This window comes from Salvelinus alpinus, chromosome 5 (genome assembly GCF_045679555.1).
Source record: "Salvelinus alpinus chromosome 5, SLU_Salpinus.1, whole genome shotgun sequence".
In the NCBI taxonomy this organism is placed as follows: Eukaryota; Metazoa; Chordata; class Actinopteri; order Salmoniformes; family Salmonidae; genus Salvelinus; species Salvelinus alpinus.
In genome coordinates this window covers 56,765,647-56,781,423 of record NC_092090.1, presented here as the reverse complement: position 1 = coordinate 56,781,423, position 15,777 = coordinate 56,765,647, and the positions used below count along the sequence as shown (strand labels likewise).

Genomic DNA, 15,777 nt, shown 5'->3' with positions numbered 1-15,777 from the left:
AAATAGTTACTTTGAAGGGGACTTTTACTTTATAAAACTATTTCAATGCAGATCTCAGAAAGTTAATACTTTTTATAAACTATTTAAATACAGTTCTGAGAACACAACTTCTTAATATTTCTTAATATATTATTGTATTATTTAATATATTATTAAATATTTAATATATTATTAATTATATTATTTTATTTTATTTTAATACAGATCTTATGAAGCTATTGGATTTGCTGGCTTCAACTAATTGCAGGGCTGTATCTGCCACTGCATGTTGAAGATTTAAATAGAATGAATATCTAACACAATCTCCAATCTATCTTAGTCATATTTGATCTACACAATACTTTTCTATCTGAACATTCTGTAAATATCTATTCTCCTGAATGTCTATTGCCCCAGGTGTTCATAATCAAGTCAAACCAATTAACCAATTATATTTTGTACAGATAAGTATAAATAAGTTGTGACACTCAACCCAGACTCGGTTTCCCAAACTTGGTCCTCTGGACCCCAAGGGGTGCACATTTTGGTTCATGCCCTAGCACTACACAGTTGATTCAAATAATCAACTAATCATCAAGCTTTGATCATTTGAATCAGCTTGTGCATTCCTTGGGGTCCCTAGGACAGAGTTTTGGAAACGCTGAATTAACCAATTATATTTTGCTAAGATAAGTATAAATACGTTGTGACGCTCAACTACTGTATGACTCTTTCAACATGCCACTGAAAAGGTAAAAAGCTGCAATTAACTTAATAATACCCGAAAATACAAAAGCCATTTGAAAACATTGCAAATATCAAGTTGAATTCTTAGCTAAATCAACTTCTAACCTATTTATCCATCTGCTTATTTCAAACACACACTATAACATAGTTAAAGGGATAGTTTACTCAGAATACAAACTAACACGTTTTCTACCTTGGCTGTAGTTGATATTTGTTATATGGGATATTCTGTTTCCTTCGACACTTAGCCATATTTTGTTACTGTTAGTGTTCTCAGTAACACTTAACATTAAACTGTTCTTGTGCCTGTGTAATAAAGCTGTAATTACTTTTGGAGCAACATGTTATTAGCACGTTGTTACATAATACTTTGGTAATTGTATTTTAATTGCATAATGAGCTGAGAGGAATAGTGACTGTTCCTTATTCCACTTATGTAATAAATCCATTATTATGCAATTATAAAGCAATTTCCTAAGTCATATGTAACAACAATGTTGCTATTGTAATAATCACAAAGTTGTTTTTTGGGGGCGCTAGAGAGCGTGCTATGGAGTAGACGTGCATTGCTAGAGCTCCGCTCAATTTTGAAACAAATTAATATTTATCTTAACCTCTCACAACCTATAACTTCAAACAAATATGACAAAGGGAAAAGGCAACAAAAAAGGGGGCGCTAAACAAGATAATTGGAATGAGATAGACAACGAACCAATTTCAACGTCGCCGACCCACGAGGAGCTAGCTGAAGAGGCTAGCTTCCAAGAGTTCCCCACAGATCCTACTCAAAGTGACATACTGGCTGCCATAAACGCACTAAGCAAGAAGGTGGACACAAGGTTGGCTGATATCTCAAAGAGTATTGGGACTTTGGCCGAAACTGTGAAGGCAACTAAGGGAAGGGTGCACGAGGTTGAGCAGACGACAATCGATCACGAGGCCAGGCTACAGGACATAGAGAAACAGTGCGCAGCGTTCAAAAATGACAACAAAACCCTGAAGGCCCGACTGGAAATGCTCGAGTCGCATTCAAGACGCCAGAACATCCGAATATGTCGGATCCAGGAGGACACTGAGAAAGGGAAACCCACTGAATTTGTCTCGGAGCTGATACCGGCATTGCTGGGGAGTGAACACTTCAAAACGGCCATCCTGATCGACCGCGCACACAGAGCACAGGCAACGAAGCCGGCCAAGGGCGGGCCACCAAGGCCATTCATTGTAAGGCTGCACTATCCCCACACCAGGGATCTCATCCTCAAGCTGGCTAGTCAAAAGTTCCCCCATAACTACAACGGAGCCAGGGTGTCTTTCTACCCAGATCTTACCTTGGAGGTAAGGAACCAACGGAAAGAGTATGATGAGGTACGCAACAAATGCAGGGCGGCCAACATCCGATATGGATTCCTCTTCCCAGCCCGGTTTAAGGTGACAGTCGAGGGATCAACACGTACGTTTGACAACGCAAAAGAGGCCGATCTGTTCTTGACAAGCAAGCTCCCCGGCTGAGGATACAGAACGGCTGTGCCAGCAGGCTAAATGGCCAAATACAGGCCAGGAATGTGTGTGAATTGAATTTCCGGCCTATGTCTTTTCGATCAGAAGATCAGAAATTGGGACTTATATGATAGGTGAGATGTTGTGGCTAATATAGCATTGTTTGGCATGTCATGTTTTAGCGCCACTCACCCCCTAACGTGAGAGTTAAGTTAAGTGTTATTTAATATTAGTTTATATGCGGAGCATCTATAGACGACGAGTTAGTTCAAGCTTTATGTCTAGACACCCTAAGGTTTGTGTGTTAGCCAAGGAGTGCTTCGTTTGGGGAAGTCACTCAGTAAAGGGACGGGAGGGGGGATGGGGTCTGTGTTTTATGTTCACGTTTATTAGTACAGGTGGCATGACAAGCTCCCGCACGGCGGGACGTTTTTCTTCTGGGTTTTGTATGACAGCAGCAATTTGCTTTAAAATAAGAAATGCCACATAGTGACCGAGCACAGAGTAGACCAGGTGGAATAAAGATAGTCAGCTGGAACTGTAATGGATTAGGGCATGTCGTGAAACGAGCTAAGGTTTTTTCTCATCTTAAATCACTGGGTGCTGACATAGTGCTTCTTCAAGAAACTCATATTAAACGCTCCGCGCAGGCCAAGCTACGAGTCGGCTGGATCGGTCAGATATACCAGTCTAACTTTGATGCAAAAGCGAGAGGGGTAGCAATCCTGATAAGGAAAAACATTCCTTTTGTTTACGCAACCTCGATTTCAGATCCTAATGGTCGGTATATTATTGTGGCTGGTACACTGAATTCAAAACCAATAACCTTGGTCAATTTATATGGACCCAACTTCGATGATCCATTATTTTTTCAAAGGGTATTTAAGGCCATACCAAATATCTCGGATACAAGTGTTATTGTTGGAGGTGACTTTAACTGTACGTTAGATCCTCTTTTAGATAAACAGCTATCAAGGTCACTTCAACAATCAAATGCCAGTGTCTGTCTAAATACATTGATGACAAACCTTAACATTGTCGATATTTGGAGACTGACGCACCCAACAGACAGGGATTCTTCTTTCTTTTCATCAGTTCATAAATCATATTCCAGAATTGACTATTTTTTGTTGGACTCCAAACTAATTTCAGCAGCTGAGTCGGTTACCTATCACCCCATTCTAATTACGGACCATTCTCCTCTGTCCATGGTGCTGAAACTCGACAATATGTCGACAGGTCGGAGACCGTGGCGCTTAGACGCATACCTGTTGAAAGATGAGGCTTTTTGTCAGTATTTGAAGGAGCAGATTGCCTTTTTCCTCAGTACTAACGACACGGGGGATGTTGACGACTCCACCCTTTGGGAATCTCTAAAGGCTGTGATTAGAGGTTACATTATTTCTTATACATCAGAGAGGAAGAAACGTGCCAATACTAGGCTGAGAGAAATTGAAAGAGAGTTAGGGGAACAGGAGAACGTTTTTAGGACAAATTCCTCGTATACAGTCCTTGAGAAGATCACAAAGTTAAAGTATGAATACAATACCATCCTTTCGAAACGGGTGGGCTCTTTACTTGCTAGAACGCAACAAAGTTATTTTGAACTGGGGGACAAACCACATAAATTATTAGCAAGACAGCTAAGGCCTGTACAAGCATCTAGAGCTATTCACAAAATAAAAGACAAGAAGGGTAAAATAGTAACAGATCCGCAGGACATTAATAAATGCTTTGCACAGTTTTACTCAGAGCTATACCAATCAAAATGCGATGGTACTGATCCACAAACTATGGAACGCTTTCTCGCTGAATGTGAACTTCCTAAACTAGACAGGGGGGCAGCTGCCGCACTCGATGCAGGGATAACCTTAGATGAAATTAACACAGCGATAGCACAATTTCCAAACAGCAAGGCCCCTGGGCCCGATGGATATGTAATAGAATTCTATAAGAAGTACTGCGCTAGTCTATCTCCACTTATGCTGCGAATGTTTCAACAATCCAAAGAAAATACCAAACTCCCGCAAACACTGTATGAGGCTACAATAGCCCTGATCTTGAAAAAAGATAGAGATTCGATGGAGATGTCGTCGTATCGCCCCGTGTCGTTACTCCCCATAGAAAACAAGGTGTTGACAAAGATATTGGCAAACCGATTGAAAAAATATATTTCCGACATCATACACCCTGACCAGACAGGTTTTATCCCGGGCCGACATATATACTACAATTTGAGACGCCTTTTCAACGTAATGTATCATGATCATAAAGTTGAGGCAGTGGTAATAGCTCTTGATGCAGAGAAGCCGTTTGATCAGATTGAGTGGAAGTATATGATGTCGGTTCTGGAGCATTTCGGATTTGGAAAGGAATTTATTAATTGGATAAGAATTATTTATGCACACCCAATGGCGTCCGTGGTAACCAATCAGGAAATGTCGCAGTCATTCCGCCTGTTCAAGGGGTGCCGACAGGGGTGCCCTATTTCGCCTGCTCTCTTCGCTATAGCCATGGAACCCCTTGCTACTCGCATTCGGGCATGTGCCGATATAGCTTCTGTTAAAATAAAAGACACACAGCACAAAATTTCCCTATATGCAGACGATGTTCTTTTGTTTTTGTCCAAGCCTAAAACTTCTATTCCACCATTACTTAACTTGATAAACACATTCGGCTCCTTCTCTGGCTACAAGATAAACTGGCAAAAAAGTGAGTTGATGCCAATATCACGGCCTGTGGATATGCAATTTCTGCAATCTACCCCGTTTAGAACAGTGAGGGACAAGTTCACAAGCCTTGGCATTGTAGTGACAAGAGACCTTGACCAGCTATTGAAAGTGAATTGGGACATGAAAATATATCAGCTTAAACAAAATATAGATTTCTGGAAAACTCTGCCTATTTCCTTGGTTGGTCGTATAAACGCTATTAAAATGGTTGTCCTACCCAGGTTTCTTTACCTCTTCCAATGTCTACCCAATTTCATACCACAAAGCTATTTTAAGAAACTGGATTCAATAGTAACTCCATTTTTATGGGATAACAAGGCAGCCAGAATTTCAAAGAAGCATTTATGCAAGTACAAGATAGAGGGGGGCTTTGGCCTTCCTCACTTCAAACTGTATTATTGGGCTGCTAATCTGAACATTGTGTCTTTCTGGAGGGAAAGTTTACCTGCGATGAGACAGAAGGATATGCCTTCATGGCTTTTGATCGAGCAGGCCTCCTGTCAACGTTCCTCACTCCCTGCACTTGTTAATAGCCCATCATATGTGAAAAAAGCCACTTATGACTCCAATCCAGTCATTTGTCATACGCTTAGGATCTGGAAACAGATTAGGGATTTTCTTAACATACCCACTGTTTACATAGACAGCCCGATTAGCCTGAATCATGCTTTCCACCCTGCATTGGATGATGTGGTGTTTTCACAGTGGAGGGAGAAGGGGCTCACAACAATTGGTAATTTATACATAGATGGTCAGTTAGCTTCATTTCAACAATTACAGGCAAAGTTCAACATGCCAACAACACATTTTTTCAGATACCTCCAAATCAGGAATTTCTTAAGGACACATATCCCACAGTATGGCATGAAGCCAAATAGTCCTACATTAGATAGCTTGATCCTTGTCAAACCCCATTCAAAAGGGTCGGTCTCTAGACTGTATGATGTGCTACAGGCCCACATAGAGGTATCCACAGACACCATTAAAAGGGCTTGGGAACAAGAACTTGGTTCAGAAATCTCAAATGAGGACTGGATAGAAGCTCTCAGGAATATAAACCACAGTTCAGTGAATGCCAGACACAACCTTGTACAGTTTAAGGTGATACACAGGTTACACTACTCAAAAGTAAAACTGCATAAAATATTCCCGGACACCTCACCACTGTGTGAGAGGTGCAAGCAGGAGGAGGGGACGTTGACCCACTTATTCTGGACATGCCCTAAATTACATGCTTACTGGGCTCTCATTTTTGATTACTTATCTAAGGCCTTTGATAGAGTTCTAGCCCCAGACCCATTGATCGCTCTGTTTGGTACAGTTGATGGGAATAACCAGGAGGGGAAAGCTGTCTCTCTTTGTACTCTATTAGCCAAAAGGCTCATATTGCAATTTTGGAAATTGGAGACTGTACCTACCTTTGAAATGTGGTTACGGGATTTAGGGAATGTAATCCATATGGAAAAGATTCGATACAACACCTCCAATAGAAGTCCATTGTTTTACAAAATATGGCAGCCGATACTGGATAAATGGTCTAGTCCCGCTTCATAACTGGGCTGACGATCTGCTGCTACTCTGTGCTGTACTCCACTCAATATTTATTTTTGGCTGAACTACACTGCTTGTAATGACTATATGCTGTCTTCTTATACATGTACCACCTAATAAGATTTTGTTTTATTTTGTGTATGTGTGAGTTAACTTTTGTTTTGTCCTCTAAACTGGCCATCCCATTCAACAGTACAATGAATGTCATTGTTTGTATTGCTGTCTTTTTTACTTTATTTTTATTGGAAAATAATAAACATATTATTAAAAAAATATAAAATAAATAAATAAATAATCACAAAGTTACTATATATAAGAACTTGATGTCAAGTGTTACTCTATTAAGTGTCTTAACTCATTATGAAAATATATTTGTTAGTCATTTTGAAGCTGCAAAAGTGGTTTACTCTAACTTTGAGTTGATTCCATGTCCCTCGTGTATTTAATTGTAGGCTATATGCTATAATAAGATTAATATTTGAGAGCCCTCCAAACCATGTGCTAATGGACAAATATGTAGACAAATTCCACTAACTGTTGTAGCTTTTGGTTTTCAAAATACTTTCAAAGATGATTTGGTTTTCTGAGACCTGTATGAATATCAAAGAAAATAGTTGCCTTTTAGTTTAAACTCTATATAAACTATATTCGACTACTTCAAGTATTTGAAAAGTTGGTATTTTCAAATAAACTACAAAATACAACTATTTTCTGCCCAGGTCTGCATAGAACAGATAGAAGGTATATAGAACAGTTAGAACAGGTAGAGGAGTGGAGGACGGAGGGAGAAGGGGTGAGAAGGATGAGTAGGTGAGAAAGAGGAGATAAGAAGAGATACATTTGTGTGAATTTTTGTGTGAACTATCCCTTTAAACTGGACCATTATATCCTCCTCTCCTCTCCAGGTGATCACAGTATCAGAAAGAGCAGCTATCCTCCAGCCCCGCTCCCTCCCCAGGCCCCGCACCAGACCCAGTGCCCCCCTGTTGAACTGTTCCTCCCAGACCCTGCCCCTGCCCCTCCGGAAGAGACCCGGGCTGCTGCACCTCGGGAGCTGTGGGGACCTCAGCACCTTCACCTGGGCGGAACAGCAGCCGCTAGAGGACAGGCAGGGTGGTGGCTCTGGCTCCAGGTCCTGGTCTAGAGCTGGGTCTAGAGCGGGTTCTAGGGTTGGTTCTAGGTCAACGTCACGGGCGGGGTCACTCCTGGATCACCACGAGCGCCCCCACAGTCTCATAGGGGTGTTCAGGGAAACTGTGCTCTGATGGAACTCTGTTATCCCATCTCAAAACCTCCCTAGCGAAGACATAATGGTATGGTCCACTGGGGGAAAACAGCCCATTGACTCCAAGTGAAGTGCTCCTACTAGTGGTGAGGTTTGGGACTGCCACTGCTAAAGCTAGTGGAGAAAAGTCCCACAGACTGCAAGGATTAGCCTTTGGAAAGGCTGCATGGGAGTGTGTGGTTGTGTATGAGTGTCTGTATGTGTTTTTTTGTTATTTGTGCTGTGCTAATATTGTTGAAGTTTACCGGTATATGTTCAGTACAGATGTTGTTTGCATCGTCAGAGAATATTTCCCATTAACTATTCTTTGCTACAACCTGTTCTGAAATGATTGGCACTGAACATATGGCTAGACAGCAGGCATGTGCACAGATAGGAGTGTACCTGTGTCAAGCACCTGTCCCTTTGCCCTCCCACTCGCCAAGTCCCATTTTGGGTGGCGGTATACTTGTTATTTTGTATACAGTTTTTGACGATGTTGTTCTGAACCCACTGCCCGCAGGTCATCGTTAAGTTCGCCACCCCCACCCCATCTGTTGATTGCGCATGTTGGTCTGCCTTGTACGGAGCTTGGGCACGCCCGGGTTGTGCCTGTTTCCCAGTCTGCCCTGCCACTTGATTTACATAATCATCAGTACTCGGTCTGGTTGGCTGATACATGCAGCAGCAACACAGGTAGTCTGTAGCTAACCACCATATACTAAAATATCCACACATGTCACTAGCCAGCCATATACTGTATCATGAGCTAGACGATTGTGAATATTCTGTTATGAAGTTATTTCATAATTTAAGAGCATTTATTGATCACAATCAGTAAAAAATAAATCATACTAGCAAACTAGCAGTTTAACAATGATCAGCTGTATCCTCACCCTATTTTCCCGTAGTCAATCATGTATTTTTCTGATGAGTGTGTTGTTGCAGAAATAAATAGACTTATGCAACAAACAAAAATAGTTAGAATGAATTTCGAGATAGAAATTACGAAAGTAATATTTTTTCTTCAGTCTGTGCACGATCCTGCTATACAGCAATTTTGCACTGAACAATAAGAGCTAGATTCAATCCAATCGCCCCTTTTCGGCTATGCATCTTTCAAAGGAAATGTTTCCACATTTGCGGTAAACGCCAGAAATGTCTCCTCAATTGAAGATTACCTTCAAATGTCAATCGCGCTTGAATTTAGGCCTAACTTGAAGGAGAACTGCATGTGAGAGTCTATGGAAGGAAGAGTCTCTCTCTACACTTCACTATCTACCCAGGAAAATTCAGTTCTACCCCTGCTGCCTGTAATGTTCCAAATCATGTACATTTGAAATGTTCAATATGAATTAAACTGGTCATGCAATGCAAGGGTGTTTAGTCTTGGGATGCTACATTTAGCTTCAATTCATTAAATCAAACTGCATCATTTAGACTGGGATTCAACCCAATGCGCATTATAGAGCAGTGCACTGGACAGCGACAATGTGCATTTTAAAAGCAATGTCCCTAACGTTAGCTGAGATGCCATTTCATGGTAAATGCTGCGGATGTTCCCAAGCTTAATTACCTTTAAAAGGCACATTGTCGGGTGTCCAGTGCATTGCTCTATAACACGCCTTGGATTGAATCCTGGCCTTTAAAGGCAACAGAAAGTGGTCTGTGTGGTCCAGTGGTTACAGCCGCTGACCCCGGCACACATGTATGCCAGTCGGCATGGGTTCGAATCGGGCCCACTGCCCTTTGACTCACTCTCTCACTCTTGTAGTACCTCTTCAATAAAAAAAAAAAAAAAAAGGAGTGGGACTGCCGCACTCCTTAAAAAAGAAAGTGACAACAGTACTGTCCTTTTGCAAGTAGTTTATTGTTGTAAATACCGTTACAAACATTCCAGTTCTGGTAAGGTAATGTAGTTCAATAACTGTAACATCACAGAAAAGCTAGCAAATAAATAAACATTGCCATAGCCTTACAGAAAGTGTTTTTTTAAGATTAATTACATTCAAGACAGTGCATTATAAACACTAGTTATCCCACCTCTCAGTCACCATCTACTCAAGTGCATGTTTGCTCCCCATCTCTTTACAAAGTACAACTTTCTTGCGGGGGAAGTCTATAGCAATACTGTGTTTGTGACCTTGTGCGCTAGTCAAATATGTACAGTTATGTCTTTTCACACAATCAACTCCATCTCTAGTTCATATGAAACCACTTCTTTCAGAGTCACGTTAAGGGCCCTTGCCATCAGTCTGTATTCTCTTTTCACGTTACTTGTTATTCATTGAAGCTTGCTTATATGGTCAATCCAAACACACAAATAACCATTAGAAGTATATATACCTTTATATATATTTATGTATATATTATGTAGTCCAGCTGGTTTTGGTTTAACATGGAGTAAAGAAGTTGTCATTACACACCACACACACTAGAAGCAGGAATGATATAGCATATTACCGACCGACCGGTGACTCCATAGATAAACCATGCTAGAACATCATGTGGTCAACCGTACAGGAACAACTTTTTCAGTATCATTTAGTAGTTCAATGTCATAAGTACAGTAATAAATAAGGCCAAAATTTGATTTAGGGAGGAGATAGAATAGACATTTGGAACAATCAATGGTTTAGAGGGGAGAGTAGGGCAGAGGGGAAGGGTCAACGTTTGGCACACAAGCTCAGGCGGCAGGGTGCTCCAACAGCAACTAGCAAGAGGTGTAGCGTCATAATGTGTGTCCCCTCCACAAGTCAGTGTAGCAGAGGTGTCGCAACAGAATGTGTCCCTCCTACAGAGGTGTTATTATGACACACGTCATAAGTGTCCACTCCGAAACCCGGAAACTGTCCCATGACAGTTTGTAAACACGAATCCAGAGGGGGCGTGTCTCAAGCGGGAAGTGACACGGGAGACACGAAGTGAGGGAGAGGATGTCTGGGCAGGAGGTCAAAGCTCATTCACGTTAAACAAGGTGGAAGCTTCCTGGAATTCTTTTTTTTTTAATTGTCTAGAGTTCTAGACATTTCAGAATTACATTTTAAAACATTCTAAAATAACTAGATCTGATTCTTAAGTAAGCTACAGACCCAGAGTAGAGCTAGAGTGAGAAGAGTCTTATTTCTCATTGTGAAGAAAATAGGTTATGAAATGTATACGGCAGGCCAGACAGATCAATGAAAGGGAGGATATGTGGTTATAGAGGAGGAATCATAACGTCAACATTAGTCATTCCTTCCCATTGTCAATCCATCATCTGCATTAGCTGACACTCCTACAGCAAGGCCATAATCAGAGCATCTGCTCATCAATTTACTACTACATAATAATGCTTCCATTATAGTTGACGTGTTCATTACCAGTGGTAAGTCGTCGCATCTTGCTTTAGTTACTAGGGCTTGATTCAATCCGTATCGCCGAAGTTCGGCGCTATAGCGCGATTGAAATGTAAAGGCACTATTCCTGCGTTCGCGGAGACTGAATTCACGGTAAATGCTGCATATGTTGGCTAAATCAGAAATGACCTTTAAATGTCAAGTTGCTATTCGCCGATAAGGATTGAATCGAGCTCCTAGTCTCAAAACACTGTAGCCTCATTAATCACTTCTAGTCAGAAAGGCAGCAGGGCCCAACATAAACAGGAGGGGAACTTCTATCCACTTCAACAGAGATACATTTGAGGACTTGTGAATCATGTACACCAGAGAGATGAGATATGTTGACTCAAAGTACTTTCATTTCATCACATTTGCGAGATAACAAAATAAAATCAAAAAATAATAAATCATGTTTTTTAAATAACAAACTAATGACCCATTTCTTGTACTATGATAAGCATCCTTCAAGTATAAAGATTGAGATCCAAATGCAATATTATGACCTATAAACAGAATTACAGTATACTCTGGCATAAATATTGCAGATTATATTCAAGACATTTTTTAAAATATTAAATAAGACAGAGGAATGTAAAATCCTTGGTAATGAAAATATAAAATCATTTCATTGCAGGTTGTTTTTAAGGTTGTACTGTAACACAATCTAATCCAACTGTCCTGATCGCAAAAAAATATTAAATCCTGAACTTCAGTTTGGTGCCAAAGTCTGAGGTATTCTATACACATCTGGTTGATCTCTGCTATCTCTCCTCAGCCTAAGATGGATCTGAACAGTTTTAGCGTCTACTGTATTCCACCACCAGAGCCTATAGTACAGAACCTTTGTGGTGGCGTCCCAAATGGCACCCTATCCCCTACATAGTGCACTACTTTCGACCCAGGCCCTATGGGCCCTGCTTAAAAGTAGTGCACTATAGGGAATAGGGTGCCATTTGGGATACAACCTATGTGAAATGTAACGTATGGCTTAAAGTAACCACCCAGTTAAAATCTCACTTTAAAAGTTAATATGCTGTTAACTCATATCCAAATCATGTTGTTGACTATGTGACCAAAGCATAAATTGTAGACAAAAACACTTCAAAAACCGCACCTCAAACTTGTATCTCAAACAAACTATTTTCTCATAGACATATCTCCCTGAGGAGGATGAGCTGGCCAATCAGCTGTCTAGAGGAGGCTGAACTGGTCAATCAGCAGTCTACTTGCGTGAATATTTTTAATGACCGGTATACGGCCACACTATTCTGTTGTTGGGGTACGCCCACACCATTCCAACACAGAAAAGCTACTTTTTAACATACCAATTTTAAAACGAAAACCATTTCACTCATATTGTAATTATTGGTCATATTTCATAGAAATCTGGAAACACTGGGCATTTACTTTAAGCTCTGGTCTCAGAGTGACTGTAAACCCTTAAGACATATGGTGTTTTGATGAAATAGTATGTGATTAGCCGAACCGATTTTGAAAAAATATTAGCAAATGTTTGTTTTTTCCCCTTCCGTAATAGTGGTTGTGAGTTCTGTTGTCACCTAATCATAGTTTTCAGTTCAAGATGATGCTGAAGGGAAAGATGAGGATGGAGAGCGTTTTGCTATTAATGCTAATTCCATGTGAGAACTAGACCCGTGTTATTTTGTTGTCCTGGCAATAGGTAGAATAAAAATTTTACTTTCAAAAGCTCCCATTTCAGGGCTGGCTTCTGTCTAAACACGGTCTTACAAGGCTGTCCTCCAGCCTTGTAGAACTGTTTTTCCTGGACTGCATGTTGTTTCAGAAGGGAATGTGAATTCCTTTGGAAGGTTTTAAATAATTTGCTCTATATAGTGTAGCCTTCGCTTGATGAGGTCTGACTAAAACAGATGGGTGTGGAGAAACTTGGAATTTTCAGCCTTAAAAAAATAAAAAAATAAAAAAAGTGGGATGGGAACGTTTGGTTTTCTTTATCTTTCCTGGTGGACTTCCAGAGTCGGGAAAAGTCCTCCCTGCTTGGACATTCATTAACGTTAGACGGAAGGCATGGCATGTTATGACGAGGAGTGATAGGAGTTTGTTGTTCAGAGTAGTAACACTTGTTTATCAGCAAGTTTCACACTCTCTCTCTTTTTGTTTGTGTTGTGGGAGAACACAGAAGTATTCAACATTACATCAGACGAGTGCAGCCGGTGAGAGAAAGAGAGGGAGAGAAAGAGAGAGGGATAGAGAAGGGAGGGAGACCGATAGAAAGTGAGAGGGAGAGGGATAGAGAGACAGAAACATAGAGAGGGAGAGAGAGAAAGAAACATGGGAATGAAGGGAAGGTCAGTGGGAAGTTCAGGAAGCAACCCTCAGTATGGGAGGGGCTGGAACAAGCTGTCTTTTTCAGCCAAACTATACTCTCCACAGCAAAACAATCAGATTGGATAAAATAGTAATCCAGAGCATGTGATACGTCCGTTTGTAAGGATTAAGAAGCTTCAGTCTCCAATGGTGATCTGGGGTTTGAGGGAGGGGGAGGAGTTGCTCACACATAGAGGGTGCAGTGATGCTGGGGGTCAGGGGTGATGTCATCAGGGAGTGAGGTCATCAGGGGGTGAGGTCGGATGTCGGGTAGGAGAGGGAGGTCATCACTAGATGTAAACAGGTTGCTCCTGGGCAGTTAGCAGGCGGTACATGGCAGCTGGCATCGTCTTCATGTGGATCTGTGGAAGAGAGCGAGAGAACGAAAGATGAAGAAAGTCAGAGAGCTGAAGAATGAGAGTCACGCTGATCATGGATATACAGTAACTACACAATCCTAGCCTTAACCCCAACCCTAGCTTCATGTCCACATCCCAGCTCAAGACTAAGCCTAGCCTCAACCCTAACCCTAGACAAACCTAACCGTAGCCTCGTCGAGAACCAGGCTTCCCTATACAGAAAGCCTGGGGAAGTCAATGGCAGAAAACAGCTAAAAATGGGTGGAAACCCAGTATAAATCAATGACGCCTAACAACACGTCAAACGAATTAAATGCCTTGCTTGGGCAGAGCTCCACAGGTGCCCACTCATAACGTCTCTTTTTTTTGTAGAGTTTTCAAGCAGAGAAGTTTTATCGACTCGATTTTGTGTGTAGAGCACACTTCTGACAAACCATAATTCAGTTTTTACTCCAGGTTTTCTTCCATTTTCACCAATGTTGCAAACTAGGAACAACTCTACAAAATATATCTTACCTGGTCTGAAAACAGTGACAAACATAACAAAGATGCAGTGCCCATTTAGGGGCATGTGGGGAAGGTTCTTGAAATGTAACATCCAATTAATATGTAGCTGCTGGAATCCTGCGAACCATACTAACCATTTCGGCTAATACAAAATTCTCCAGATCACCAAAGGGAGCGTGACATGATTTTGGAGCACAGGAGATTGGTGGCACCTTAATTAGGGAGGACGGACACGTGGTAATGGCAGGAGCGGAATAAGGGGAAAGGTAGCAACATCATCAAACATATGTTTTCCATTTCGCTCCGTTCCAGACATTATTATGAGCCATCCTCCCCTCAGCAGCCTCCACTGTTTTGGAGGTATGGCTACGCGAGACTACCCTAAACCTAACCCAACAATGGTTGAAGGTCCAGCACCAAAACTGAAATGCTTTGTTAAGCTAACAGTTACAGGCTCAGAATGACCTTTCCCCTCTGACCTCACCTCTCCCACAGCGTTGGACAGGATGTGGACGATCTTCTCGTGGGGCGTGGCCACCACGCTCTGGCCATTGATCTCGATGATGCGGTGGCCGACCCTGACCCCTCCCCTCTCAGCGATGCCCCCTCGCATAAGGCTGCAAATCTGTGGATGAGCAGCGGAAGGTCCAAAAAAGACAGTTACATTCAGCCAATCAGCTTAACATCTGTTATATTCAGTTTCAGCAAAAGCATGAGCCCATCACTTCAAGAGTCACCACTATCATACACAAACAGAAGGTTATTATCACAAAGCAAAGAGGACAAAGTCAAATGCCGAGAAAGTTTGGGGCTCATGATATCACACAACACATGGTCTCCCTGGTGATACCCACAATGCCATTCTGTACGCTGAAGCCCAGCTGGTATCTGAGGTCAGGTCGTCTGATGAGCACCGTGGTAACAGGAGGACACCTGACGATGTTCAGCTTGATACGAGACTGGTTCTTCAGACCCTGAGAGAGAAGAGAAGTGGAGAATGAATTAAACTAGTCTAATAAGAGAATTGGTAGGTGACAAGTATAGATGTTGGCTGTGTGTACTGCACTGTCCTTGGCATTCCCGTTCTAACATAAAAGAGAACACGTCATTGTAAGAGGAGAGGATACAGAGATAGCGAGGAAAGAAAGAGGATGCAGAGATAGATGAGACATAAAGGAAGGAGAGTTAGAAGAGAAAGAGATATCCTGTCCTCCAGTACCTTGATGACACTCTGGCAGACAGGGGCAGGTCCACCAGACTAATGGAAGGAGAGAGAGAAAGAGAGGGAGGAGAGAGTGTGTGTGTTACCTTGATGATGGACTGGCAGGTGGACAGGGGTAGCCCCACCAGACTGATTGAAGAAGAGAGAGAGGGAGGGAGGGAGGGAGGGAGGGAGGGAGGGAGGGAGGGAGGGA

The 15,777-nt window shown here is 41.8% G+C and overlaps 2 protein-coding genes across 7 annotated transcripts in view; one reads left to right on the top strand and one right to left on the bottom strand.

Annotated features, from left to right (window-relative positions):
- Positions 1-9,147, top strand: part of LOC139576362 (endosomal transmembrane epsin interactor 1-like) — a 68,408-nt gene extending 59,261 nt beyond the window's left edge. The window contains exon 10 of the mRNA XM_071402397.1: positions 7,412-9,147. Coding sequence (XP_071258498.1) covers positions 7,412-7,771 — 360 coding nt within the window. The 3' untranslated portion in view covers positions 7,772-9,147. The remainder of the gene's footprint in view (positions 1-7,411) is intronic.
- Positions 9,148-9,619: 472 nt separating this feature from the next.
- Positions 9,620-15,777, bottom strand: part of LOC139576361 (amyloid-beta A4 precursor protein-binding family A member 1-like) — a 118,905-nt gene continuing 112,747 nt past the window's right edge. For all 6 annotated transcript variants that reach the window (XM_071402390.1, XM_071402395.1, XM_071402396.1 and 3 more), the window contains 3 exons: positions 15,217-15,336; positions 14,847-14,987; positions 9,620-13,858 (listed from right to left, as the gene is read on the bottom strand). In XM_071402390.1, coding sequence (XP_071258491.1) covers positions 13,787-13,858; positions 14,847-14,987; positions 15,217-15,336 — 333 coding nt within the window. In that variant the 3' untranslated portion in view covers positions 9,620-13,786. The remainder of the gene's footprint in view (positions 13,859-14,846; positions 14,988-15,216; positions 15,337-15,777) is intronic.